The 14,180-nt window shown below is 41.3% G+C and overlaps 1 protein-coding gene across 17 annotated transcripts in view; it reads right to left on the bottom strand.

The window, feature by feature from the left end:
* ptprk (protein tyrosine phosphatase receptor type K) overlaps positions 1-11,076 on the bottom strand; it is a 99,193-nt gene extending 88,117 nt beyond the window's left edge. For 16 of the 17 annotated variants that reach the window (XM_061705014.1, XM_061705011.1, XM_061705013.1 and 13 more), the window contains exons 1-2: positions 10,773-11,076; positions 4,374-4,397 (exon numbers count right to left, since the gene is read on the bottom strand). In XM_061705014.1, the coding sequence (XP_061560998.1) occupies positions 4,374-4,397; positions 10,773-10,854 (106 nt within the window). In that variant the 5' untranslated portion in view covers positions 10,855-11,076. The remainder of the gene's footprint in view (positions 1-4,373; positions 4,398-10,772) is intronic. The other variant, XM_061705015.1, reaches the window with a different exon arrangement.
* Positions 11,077-14,180: the final 3,104 nt, after the last annotated feature.

The following is a 14,180-nucleotide window of genomic DNA, read 5'->3' as shown; positions in this document are numbered from 1 at the left end:
TTATCCCTGCAATACAACACCATTCCATCTGGATTTAGCCACACAAAATCCCACCCTGGCTCTTGGTGGCAGGGGAAAAACAGAAACTGGAGGAGAAAGAGGACAGGCAAAGGAGGTGAGGATGAAAGGGGTGGGGAGGGGGAGGGGGGGCAACGTAATTCAGTAAAGAATACACAAGAAGTGGGGGAGGTTCGGTTGTGTTGTTTATGTTAGTGTGCAATAAATTCCAAGAGGAGGGGAATGACTGATTTTGACTTCTGGGAGTTGAATGTGGATATGAGAGGTGAGGAAAGTCCAGCAGACACAGTGGAGTCAGCTTAGTTCAAATATCACAGTGGTGTGAATTCTTCCTATTAGGATGTAACTGTTGTGCATAGCAACAGAAAAGAAGACTTGCATGAAAAGCCTCAAGGCTGTGTCCAATATAAAACTTCAATGTTGTGTTTGTGCCATTGCCGCCCGTTAAGAATTTAACCACATCTTATCTAGGTTTGTGGCAAGAACTCACTGTAGTATTAAAATTCAAATAACTTCACAGGTTTGTTATTGGACAAGCAGAACGTGTTCTTGTGTTTACTGTAGTTAGGGTTCCTTGTGTAAAATAGAGGGTTGGACTGTATGGAAGTAGCTATGGTGATGGTCACTCGTTTGTGGCCCTTCGCAAAGCCGAGGCAAAGGCCGTCAATCGAGACCACTGACTGGCAGATGTTGCATAGTGCCAGCCTGTTACGAGTGATGGACTGCAGGTTCGTGCACAGGATCACCGTCAGTCAGACCATGCGTCTGCAGTCAACCCGCCATCCCCTGACAATCTGGACACACGCCGACTGGCAGGGACAGCGTTAGAAAAGGCAGGAAGACAGATGGCAGCCGAACAGATGAATGTGTAAAATCATTTAAGGAAACTATACAGGCAGGTGACAAAGAATGCAACATGAATACATTTGGAAATAAAGCAAAGGTGTCCCTTAAAGGCAGAAAGGTGGTTTAATGACTATGGAAGATATTTGAGTCAGGCTGTGATGTTTGTCTGATCGATAGAGGTTCAGAAACACAGAGCATTTTGGATGGCTAATGATCAACCCAAAAATTTTTTAACTGGTTATATGTTCGGATTAAGCTTTTATGTGCTGGCCACCCTACTTTTGAACCGATTTCAAGTCTCATCTTGGGCTCTTAGCTGTGTAGTGTACAGTAGGGTGTACGGAGTAATTGGAACCTCTCAACCGAGCATTCCTAGTTTTCAGATGGCTCAAACGTTGACTTGCTCTCAATTTGTTATGACCGATTCAACAGCTTGAAGAACATGTTATAAAGGGACTCAAAACAGCAGCAGTCAAATTGTCGTGCGAATTATTCGTTGGTTGTTGTTGGTCATTTCTCCTTTCAGGGGTATTTTAAATTTAAAACTACCACTTCTAAAATCTAACAAGACTGTACAGACAGATGTTTTTTAAGTCAACTTGTCACTCATTTTTCACTCTGGAATATCTGCTTGACAATTGAACTATTTGCCCCTCCTGACAGAGGCCCAATATGACGATATAGAGTTGGAGATAATCTTAATGGAGCAGTCATCCGTCTGTAAACCCTTGATTCCCAGCAAGAGGAGGGTTTAGATATCTCGAAAGCTTTCCAGCTATCTTAAAAGCAAATCAGCTTAAAGAGGAGACTTACTGGACATGAATGTAAGGACAGTAGAAATGGGGGTAGCTGAGAGGGTCTGAAGAAAAACATCCCCTGGGATTTTTTCATGACTGGGATCAGGAATGAGACCAGCTATGGTGTACTGCATAGCTGCTTATAGCTACTTTGGTGTGGATGTGTGTGTGTGTGATGCTGCTTTGATGACAGATGTCCTCCTAACTGGACTAATGGAAACCACTTCAGACAGTGTCCATAGCCACAGACAGGGATGCACAAAAGAGCCCTTTGGCGGCCACCTGAAGGCAGTTATAAAGAGGCTCAGTCCCACGGTCACATTTTTAACATAGATGGCTGTCACATTTACTCTGCGTCCAAAAAGCAGTCTCCGAAAGTGAAATAAATTGACTTTTCATGGATGATTTATCTTCCTCTTGAACAAATACTGATGTTACTTGCCACTTTAAAGTCAGTTTCTTATCTTGGCTTGTCTAATTCATCCCTTTTGAGCTCAGTAAAAATAAACATTAAAAAAGCGCATGCCCTTAAACAACACACTGTGGAGAAATTCCTATTGACATGCTATTTATAGACACTCTTCAAGCAATGTACCTTTTTATAATGACAGTTGGTGTCCCAGTCACTGCAAACTGAAAATCTTGAGTTGGTTGCACTCAAACCAAGCGCGTCAACTAATTTTCCAAAACCTTTTGGTTTAAGTAGTTTGGTATGGCCTCAGTATCATCAAACATTTGCCAAACATTCAGGGCATTTTTAGAGTTGGTTACCTGTCACAACAATAACTTCATAGCTATTCCCTCAGGGTTATTTGAACACTTTTTAAAGTATTATTTTGTATTAGCTACAATTAGAAGTGAAAGAATGGCATTTTCCCTTGGATTATTAAATATCAAATGCTTTCAGGAACAGAATTATGCTTAGGAGGAACAAAATGAAAACTTGCCAAAGAAACCAAACCACAAAAGCAAACTATACTGATACAACCACTGATCAATCATCATAACTCAAATAAATCAAGTCCACTTTCAGAAAAATATTTGACAAACAGCATCTAGTTATACAGTACAGTCAGTTGACCTTCACGACGTGAAAGTCGTAAGAGCTGAGGGAGCAGTTAAAGTGGTCACAAATCCATTGTCTCAGGCACAGAGTTGAGTTGATATCTACTGAGATTAGTTGCAACACATGTAAAATGTGCCAAAGAGCCTGTCCTGCTTAATGTGAACTGACAGTATTTCTGCACCGCTGCACTTCTACTAGGTCTCTGTTATTTTTGTATTAAATAATGTGTTTTACAGCTGAGAACTACACAATCCTCTAACACACAACTATACGCACAACTGAAAACAAACAGCAACTTTTTCAGTTTTACGATTTTACCACAAAGTGACTGAACACAAATTAAACTATTAATGTTCTTTTAAAGTATAAGCGCAAAGCCTTGTGGGAAAGTACAGCTCGACCAACACCACCCCGTCTGCCTCGGCTATGCAAGGCGTCTGTGGTTTATGTTACTAAGCTGTCACTTTCACCATGAAAACCAACTCCCAACAAGCAGCTGGTGGGAGTGTTTGGAGTGTGAAAGGGGAAGACGGAGCGGGAGGAAAGATAGAAGATGTGTGTGAGACAGCGTGGAAGGAGGTGGGCTATCCCGAGCTCCTTTGGGCCAACAATGTGGCGCCGCTGTTGCGTCACACAGTGCCCAAAAGACGGCAAGTCGAATTAGCTCACGAGAAGTAATAGCGCTGTATTGATGTTGGTCAATGGATATGCCCAGGAGGAGGAGTACTGTACTCATTTAATAGGGAACAGCCTTAGCTAAAACAAACAGCACCTGGACACTTTAAAAATGCCACCAGCTGCCTAACTACTCACGGAGTGACAGGTGAAGGAACGCCAGCATACACAAATGGCAAATGGATTTACCAACAGCCGGCCAGATAAGACCAACAAAGCACCTGCAAAAGGTTTTGGTCAAAAATATTTTTAGGAATCATGGTTAAATGGTTATTCAGCAGAGTATAACCCTTTACCAAGGCCCAACGAATTATAACCCCTTAAAATGACAAATACTAAACATGACACTTGTGCCACTTGCACATCTTCAAGGATAATTTGTTAAGAAATACAGACCTTGTTCAAATGGACCAACAGCTACATTTAATATGTTCTCCTGTATCCTGTTGGAGAATTTATTCGACATTTTTGCAGCATTCTGCTAATGGACAAAAAATAAATAAATATTTGTTTAAAAAAACTCCTTGGTGGAGGTAATAAAATAGTCACCGTTGTTCTCCTGTGTCCTGTTGGAGAATTTATTCGACATTTTTGCAGCATTCTGCTAATGGACAAAAAATAAATAAATACTTTTTTTTTTTTTTTAAACTCCTTGGTGGAGGTAATAAAATAGTCACCGTTCTGTGTGAACCATTTCTACATCCAAACTACATGCTTCTACCATAGCGTGATAGTAATGTTCCAGAACACGATGATGTGAGGTGAGCTTGTTTCCAACACTGAAATCGAACGATATACCCAAGTTGAATGTGATGGTTAATATTGACATCACATCTTGAAGATGGGGTGACAAAGGACCAACACCAACGAAACAATGTGTAAAAATAATCTCTGCATAAAAGGTGGAGATGAGAGGCTAACTAATGATGGTGAGATGGAGCTTAGCACTTAACTGGCTGATTGAAACTCACCCTTTTCAGAGCGCCCCATGTGAGCTGGGTCAAAGAAAGTAACAGAGAACAAAATAAGACATTAGATACATTTAGATAAGATACATAGTGTACACATGACATATTCATTCAGTATATTAAGAAGAGAAACATTAACCACAAAACAGTGCATTTTATACTGGCTCGGTATAAGACAAAACTTTTTAAAAAAATAAATAAACTATATAAATACAAATAATTTGACACCGGGGCACATACTTGGTTGTGAATGTTCATCGGAAGTGATGAGAGCCTTGCGCATGTTCCCGTAAACCAAATTAAACCAACACATGGCTGCCCCCAAGCTTTAACCTCTGCTGCCGTTAACCCTGAAAATATTTATTTCCAAGTCTGTCATCATCTGTTGCACACCAGCCACATCGCCATTACAACTTTATTTCCACTATGTTTCGACAGTAAGCGCACTTTACTTTCCAACTAAGTGCTTGTGAGAATAAGGCCTACTAGCTGTGTGTGTTTTGTGAAAAACCGCAATGTAATTAATCAGCTGAGTGTAACATTATGCAGCCATGTGTGGAAGAGTGTGTGTGAGTGCATTTTGAATTGTGTGTATGTAGTGCAGCAGAGAGTTGCATGCTTTCGCGTACAGACAGCTGTGACCTGAGCCCAACAGGGCACCATAAAGATGGATGGCATTAGACCAACACCATCATTCATCAGGGATATGATCTTTCCTGGATTTGGGATCAGTTGCAAACACACTCTCTCCCTCCATTTCCTTCAGCACCGTCACGGTTGACATCCTGACGAATACCTGGCAACCTTCATGCAACACTTAATGCCCGGACTGACGACCGTTGGAAATAAGTAAGGTATCATCACCATAGTTGTTCACATTTTTAATTTGTGCATTAAAGCTCTGTGCAAAAGGTCGCAGATGTGCAACTTAACACAAATTTATCAGTATGAACATTCTGTAGTCTATCAGTAACCTATGCTAATGCAGTAGTAAAGTCATAATTTCAGTATTTGTATGAAAACCACATGTAGGCCCTAAATACTAGGCTTTACATGATCAGGATTTTTGGGACCGATCACCCATCAGCGAGTTGAAAAAAACGATAACCGATCAACGATCCAATCACAAGATGGAGGTATGTGTATTTAAATGACCTGTTCATTTACTGCATATACTTGTGTACTTAATTGCTCAAACAAAAATATTTACAATAAATAATGTGTATTTGTTCATCTATTTCTGACATAGTGACAGATAGAACAAATATCTTCAATTGGATGGCAGGAAGTACATACAGTTATTAATGTATCCACTTTTTGGGACATTTTTGTTTGTTGGTGCTTTGTGAAATTTTTCAATTGTAAAATGTGTTCCTTGGCTCCATAAAGGTTGGAAATCACTGCTCTAGTCAGATCGTGTATTCTAATCAGTCAGGTCAAACCAACATTACATGACAGAAATAATGGGTGCTAACTTACTGTAATTAAATTACTTTATTATTCATTTAATTACTTCACCCACACCGAAAATTTAAAGCATGATTCAACAGAACGGCGGCATGTTTATGTCCAACCGTTTGTGGTACTACTAGCTTGCTAGGCTACATAACGTTTTGTTGCCTGCTTGCGAGCCGTATCGTATTAAAAGTAAGTGAACATATCTCAAGCAAGCCTTAAACCAACGTCCTCTCCTGAGCACCGGTGACCACCAACACACGTTTTTCCCCATTTTGTCCTTATAATACAAAGTCGGCACGCTCCACTCTTGTTGTCGTCGCCACGGTAACGAGTGTATCAGGTCGCATTTGAGTTGACAAGATAAAGCCCAATGATCGTAAAAAACGGGAGGCAGTGGTCTCGGAATACAAGATTTTATTGCAGTAGTCTGACAATCGTGAAAGAGCAAATTAGTCGTAGTCTGATAACGTGTTGTCTGTCTCAGACATGTTGTCTGTTCCACACCGCCGACATGTTTTATTTTTTTGTATTTATTTATTTTTTAATAACTTTATTGGCCGTCAGATATTTCCAATACTGCGTCAAAAGACGCGTGACAAGGCTAAAAATAAATTTGCTTTTGGATTCAAATGTACTCTGCACGATGGCGACGCGGAGTAAATGTCTTTTGCGGAGCCGATCAACGACGTCATTGATGTGTGGCTTTAATGTCATAATTCGCCGATCCGATCAATAACGTCATTGATCGGATCGGCGCATTATGACATTAAAGCCGATCAGCATAAAATCCAAAATATCGGCCAATACCGATCAGCCCGATAAAATCGGTGTAAAGTCTACTAAATACTACTAAATACTAAACAATCAAACAAAAAACAGGAAGTACCAGTTACTGAGGGTGCCTGCTTTCTTGTGCCATGTGAGGGCGTTCTTACTGCATTCTTTCATGCTATTCAGCATATCCTTCGCCACTCGTTACCTCAAAATGTAGTCTGCCAGAAACGTCGCAGACTAAGGACCCCACTGTATTTGTCAATGACAAGCCCCTACAAACAGCATTGGAATGTAACCAAATTGCACACCCCAAGGTAACTGGGGGTTGCATGCCTTGCTCAGGGACCATACTACAGGACTATTCAGTTCATGAGTAAACAGCCATACAAGACCAAGTCGTATATCACACTCACTCTGGAAAACCTGAGTAAGATCCTGTGCATGAGACTGGAAGGTCAAACTATTTGCGTTAGTATACGTCTTTCAATGCAAAACCCTCCGATTCATTCAAGCACACAACTCTAATGAGGGATTAGCTAATGAATTCTCTGAGCAGATTAATTACATTTTCCACACGCGCGTGTGGGTGCCTGCAGACCTCATCCCCCAAACCACTGAAGAAATGAGCCAGTACTTTCAAGATTTTTTTTAATCTGCAACCAAATTGAAATCCATAGAAAGAGATAAGCTTTGAGCAGAGAGGCGTTTGATTTGAGGAGACGACGACATTAAGGAAGATCGGCACGGCAGCAGACTGAAGCATTACTTTTAACAAGAAAATAAATAAAAACCTTCTTTGATTTGGCCACAGTAGAATGAGGAAGGATTTTCACGGGAATCTAAATGAGACGCAAACATTTCACATGCTTCTCTTTGTATCACTTTACTACAGAAGGCTTATAAAGCACCACACTGCCTCTCTTTAAGTGACAGCGCACACACACAAAGCGGACAGAAAAACACACAGATGCACCCCTCCTGCCGTTTTCACAGTCTCTTGAGTGGACGAGATGCCCACGGCCAAAAACCAATGGTTGCATGTTTTTGGTTTTTTCCCTCCTCCTCCTCACTTTCGCTCTTCCTCATGTCTTTTTTTTCTGGGAAAAAACACATTTCTATTTCATCTTCCAAACGGTCCCATGAAGTCATTATAATTTAACCAAATTTGTACTTAGTTGTACTCAAAATGCAAAAACAAAATTTACAATTATGATTAAAGCAGCTCTGATGTGATTCGCCCAGGGAAGCTAATGGAACACAATTATTGCACTTCATTAAGATTGAAGACGCTGTCAATGCGGGTCAGTGCATTTAGAGAAGTTGTCATGTTGACATGCAGGTCACTTATTGACATTGTAAAAGCAGCGCAGCAGACACGCCGGGCCACATTTATTACTCAGAGCGTGGAGGTGATAAGCCGAAACGAGGTTGCCGCAGAGCAGCGATGATAAGCGCAGACGCCAGAGAGCCCCCCCCCCCCCCCCCCCCCCCGTTCACATTAAGCACCATTCTTTAATTCGGCATCATTTCATTGGGACATTATAAAACGGGAAAAGGAGCAGATAGTGCTGCTAAATGAGAGTGATTTAGAGAAAGGTCATCAACAATCGCAAAGTAATTTGACAGTTTTAATTCCTTTTCAACTGATCTGCAATTGTGTGTGTTTGAAAGAGAACGCATGACACACATCTCTGCTGTCATTCACCGTTTCAACCAATCATAGCCTCACATTTCAATGGAATGATCACATATTCTCAAGTGTGTAAGACAGAAGAACTGACTTAGCCGTCTTCTTTTTGGATGTAACCATTATATGTTCTGACAAAATGGCAGTGGCCTTCACTTCGATGCAATGTTTTGTCATTTCAATGGAACCTCCAAAGTCAAATGCCCTCATTTATAGCTAGCTTATAGCTAGTGGTAGAATTTGGAATTCAACCAGTTCTGAAGAAAATATGCCTCAAAACTCCAACAAAACATCTAAAGCAGGGGTACTCAAAACGTGGTACGCGGGCTCCCTCGTATGGTACGCAAATGAATCACTTATTTAAATGTGCATAATTTCACACTGGCTTAAACTTTTTTTGCCCTAATCAAGCGCAATACATTTGTTAAGTACAGTTCCGATTGTGTTAAACAATCAATGGAATTTCATCTTTTAGAACTGTTTCTTCTCACTTTTGTAATACATTTTAATGTAATGCTTATTTCAGTACAATTTTCTTATATTTAAGCACAGTATAAATGTTCAAACTGAACTGTGCATAATGTTACAATGACTTACAATATTATGAAATTTAACTTACAGGAATAAAACTTCTCCCGCATTTTTTATGAACACTTGGCCTTACTGCGCTACTGTACTGTATTTTATTGTTTATCAATAGGTGGTATTTGGAGAGCCAAGTATTTTTGAGGTGGTTTGAGAACCACTGGTCTTAAGTATTGTCTTTTCTTTGGCCGATATGGTGACAGTTTGACCCTGGAACCAATTCACTTTACATCATTTCCTCGGGGAAAGTTGTTGTTTGTTTGTTTTTTAAACTACAACTTGGAAGTCAACCAGCGTCGCAGAACCATTTTGTGTTCGGTTTTGGAGCTTCCAGTGTATTTTACAGTTTCGAAACGATCAACTGTTTTCGACATTAACGGCGACCCACCACAAGGCTATGTAAAGCAGCATCTCGTATTTACTTGCAAATGAACTGCGCTCGCATTCCCGGGGAGGCCTCAAAGAAATTCCACGCATTCGTTACCCTGCAGACCAAATGGCCCAGAGGGAGGGGAACCTGGGGAGTAGTTAGGGGACGCAAGGGTGGGCTACAGGAGGGAGGGGCCGAGCGATAAAACTCACCGAAGACGTGGTAATTAATGTGTAATTTTTATGCAAATGATCAACGAGCCTGGGCACGCTGCAGCAGACTCTTCCTTCCCCTCATACAGTTTATAGTAATCCCCAGCACATAAACGAAGCATGGTGTGCACAAGTCACCTTTAATAAAGCTTTAGTGAGGTGAGATTGGAGGTCAGATCTTGCAAATAAACGCACGCACGCGCACACACACAGTGGAGGTAGGAATTGCAATGTATATTGTGAAACACTTTTCAATTCCTAGCCCCACGTCACATTATTGCCTTATTTTGCAAACAATACCAACAGTCCCACAATATATTAGCGCTTGAGTGGTAATCGTTTTGAAATAAAAGCTATCTATACCGTACAATACAGCAACACATTACTGAAGTTTTGCACACAAAAGGAAGCATACAAAATGTACTTGAAACACAAGTCTGTGGGCGAAGACCCAACTGTAGATTTTTTGGGGGGGGGGGGCGTCCATCACAAGTTATGGTTTATTATGTGGACTTGCAGCATGCAGTAAATATGAACAAAACATTTGCATTCGTCATCACCACATTGAAAGGTGAAACTAGGCTAATATCGACTTGTTTACCAATATTGTTTTACAACGACCACAGATTATATTTCATCCCAACCCAATACAACGGTGAGCATTACTTCCATACAGTGGAGATTGAACGACAAAGTAGTGACATTTGATCTACGATTACAATTTCAAAAGGAGTATGACGTCTTTGCGCTTTCGTTGGTGATCAGCAAAGTTTTTGGGACAGGAAGAAGTTCTGTCTGGGTTTGCAAATAACACAAGACACGTTTATACTGTACATGAAATTTCCCCCGTCGATCATCATGATGCCCACGACGGTCTCGACACTTGGCACTATAGGACTGCACCAACACATGCGTGACATATAACACTGACAGCTATAAAAGCAAAAGTAATAAGCAACAACATGAATGAGTAAGAAGAGAACTTTTCTCCGTTCCGTCCGTTTACATTCCTCGCTTTCCGAGCGGCGAAAACCAACATTTTGCTCCCCCCACACCGACAGCGACAATTTACGAGAAATAACCCTTAAAAGTTGACACGTTATGGCATGTCAGCACATTTGAGAACATTTCGGAGACGATACAACAAGCCCGCAGGTTGTTGCCAACTTTTCCTGCTCCGCCTAAAATTAAAAAAAAAAAAAAAAAAAAAAAAAAAAAACACACACCTGGCAGGAACTCGCTTAAATGATCAAACGCAAGTTTCCATTTATGAACAACACGAACAGTTTTCTTTTTTTTTTTTTTTTTTTTCTTACCTGCTGGCATCTGCCCGGAGATGTCCCCAACCGCCGAGAAGAGGAGCAGGAGTCCCGGCAAAAGAGAGAAAAGTGCATCCATGTTTTCAAATCGGCGTCCGGGAAAGAGTCTCAAACTGTTTCCCCACACTAACTTTAGCTTCTTCCGCGACTTTCTCCGTCTTCGACCGTGTCTAGAATTGTTTCTTAGGACTATTTCTGTTTACTCCAGCGTCCGTAGCCGAGTCGTGCGCTCCATTCTCTCCCTTTTTTTTTTGTGCCTTTTCTCGCTTTCGGCTTCCCGACAACGCTCGCTGCACTTCGAGTGAGGATGCGCGTGCGCGACGGAGAGGAGATGAGAGAGAGCGGCCGCGGGCACGCGCGCGACCGTGTGACGCCAGCAAAGGCAGAAACGGTTGATAAAAAAAAAATAGGGGGAAAAAAGAACAAGTTAAAAGAAAAAAAAAAGAAAAAAAACACTAGAGTTGAAAACATGGGCAGATGGCAAGCCTTCTTAACATTCACAGTTTGACTATTCAGAATTAACGTTGTAGACATCAACGTCATTCTGAATTATGTTTCGAATAGTCGAAATGTTCTTTCAAGATACCTTTAACCGAACTTTGACAAAACAGGAGAAAGCGATATCTGTAACTGAATTGTACATATCTGCAACATAATATGATGATGTCACTTTTACCATTCATTGCGTAAGGAGTTCGTCATTACAGATATCCACGATTCAATTCCGGATGGCCGCTTGTGCATTACAGATATCTACAATTAAATTATGACTATCCATAACTCAAGTTTGAGATATCTACATTTTGAGTTCAACTAGTCAAAATTAGATTTTGGATATCCGAAAAGGGCTTGAACTGAGCCGAATTAGAGATTATGACTAGTCCGAATCAAATTGTCGATATCTCAAATTGGAGTTAGAGATATCTACAATTCTGACGCAGATATCTGTAGTTCACATATAGCGGCAATGTTCTGAACTCCTGTTTTGTCATAGCTGACGTCAAGAGGCGGCAGAACTGAGGGGTGTGATGTGCCCCTTTGCTCGGCCACAATAGCCTTTTTCAAGACATACTGGAATCAAACATACTGAGGCAAGAACATTTCAATCAGCGCTCCCCCGCCCGCCAACTTCTAAAGTTCTTCCACCGCCCCTGGCTGATGTGAGGTCAGTCTTTATACGAAAAAACAGCAGTTGCAACTGACTCAACAGTGCCACCGCTGGTTGGTGCACACCATTTTGGCTAAACTGCTTAATTTAACCTAGAACCTGTTGAGAGAAAAAAGTAATTGATGCAAATTTATAATATAAAGTCTTCTGGACGAACACTGAAATTTGATCTTACACTTAACACGTTCACTGCCATTGACGGCTTTAGAACTCAAATATCCATGTTAACTGGGAAGGCTGGCAGTAAATGAGTTTAATAAATAATCGTCCCTTTAGGGGTAGAGTACAGTGGATTGTCAATGGGGTGGTACGCTCAGAATTGGCTTTTGCAGCCTTACCACTTGACTTTGACACACAGCATTGTAACATACTTTTTTTTATTGGCCTTTTAAAAGTTACAATCCATAGCCATGCAGTCCAGTGATTATCACAATAGTCTACATTAGTGTGGAATGTACTCTGGAGGCCAAGTACTAGTCCTACTTCACCTCTCTGTCTGATGGAGCACCACCTAATACTTCTAGTTTAAATTATTGCTCTCAAGTGATCGTTCCACTGTGGTACTCCTTCTGAAGCATGACCATCATATTAATTTTTTCAAATGGCAGAAAGATGCAATCGTTGTTGTCAAGTCTTCTTTCATACTTATCTGTGCATTCCTAATAATTCAATTGTTATCACCACTTTTCCTGCTATGTAAATAACACACCTATAGCGGTGATAGCATGTCAAAGCCAGGTTGAATAAGCATCATCCATCCATCCATCCATCCATCCATTTTCTACCGGTTATCTGAGGTCGGGTCACGGGGGCAGTAGCTTTAGCAGGGATGCCCAGGCTTCCCTCTCCCCAGCCACTTCATCCAGCTCTTCCGGGGGGGGGGGGGGGTCCAGAGGCGTTCCAGCCGAAGGATGTAGTCTCTCCAGCGTGTCCTGGGTCGTCCCCGGGGTCTCCTCCCGGTAAACATCATGACAAATAGAAATGTTATGAATTCTTGCACACTTGAGCTATAAATATAGCTCATGGAAATATGGGGAGACAACAGTAAATATAGTCTGGGTGTTTTTTACCCTTCTGCAGTTGCCCCTCTTGGATATGGAAGGTGCGAGGACCCTCTTCTTGCTGTTGTCTTGCTCTTGCACACAGGAATATTAGCATAGGCAATCTTAGTCTGGATCTAGAGGAGCAATACCTCTAATAAGGTTATTACCGCAGCTAGATTGCCGTTGTGCAACGGTGATTTGGTCTTCTCCCAATGTCCGAGCGGTACGTGTGAATTTCTGGCCCGGAATTGCACGGCAAATTAGCCAGTTTGCTGTCTCCGTGGCTCTCTTTCGCATGCTGTGACACTCTTTTCAAAGCATGAACTTTATATGGTAACACGCAAAGATAATGCTTAATAAAGTTTTAGACAGCATTACAACACATCGGGCTCCTGTGAAATCGCATTGAACTGGTTGAAAGAAACAGAAAAGTTCGAGGGTACACACACGCTCCGATTTCTTTAAAACGTGAGACCCCACACAAGACAAACGAAAAACTGCTATTTGTGTCGTGTGTGGTGTACTTGAGATGACCAACACAGCACACCACCCACAATAAAAATATTGCAAAAGATAATCGAGTCTCCTGCCCCCAACCAAACATACTTGTGAGAGGCAACATAGTGCTACAGGGCATCTAGAATTCTAGACTGCTGGAAAAGAGGGAAGAATAGTAGTCTAAGAAGAAATAAAAGATGCTGGGTTGATTATTAGCTAATCTGGTAACTAGAATCTGGCTAATTTGCTGGACCATTCCAGACCAGAAATCCACATTCACAAACAGTTGCTCCTCTGTTTGTGTCCGACAGCACGACTAGCTTCAGGTCACTTCCTAATTACCTATTGTTCCGTTTCACATTGTTTGTGTAATGTGGCTCTTTTACTGTGTGTGACTAGAAGCAACGTCATCGGGAAGCACCTTTGTAGTTTGCAAGCAGTTGACGTGGTCATCTGCAGATACGTAGATGAACACACTTGATGTACCGTAGCCCCTCTTTTTGTTGTTCAACTCACCCTGGAACACTCCGTAACACGTGGGCTCCTTTTTTTTCTTTTTTTTTCTTTTTTTTTTGGGTCGAAGTCTGAACAAATAGCCAACGTTCTAAAATTTTAAATCACAATCACGCAGTTCGTGGCTCTCAGAACTCTGTATTGACCACACACACGAGGGTTTCAATATTTATTGAACGGGTT

The sequence above is a fragment of the Phycodurus eques genome, chromosome 18 (assembly GCF_024500275.1).
Source record: "Phycodurus eques isolate BA_2022a chromosome 18, UOR_Pequ_1.1, whole genome shotgun sequence".
NCBI lineage: Eukaryota > Metazoa > Chordata > Actinopteri > Syngnathiformes > Syngnathidae > Phycodurus > Phycodurus eques.
This window is presented reverse-complemented; position numbering and strand designations above follow the sequence as displayed.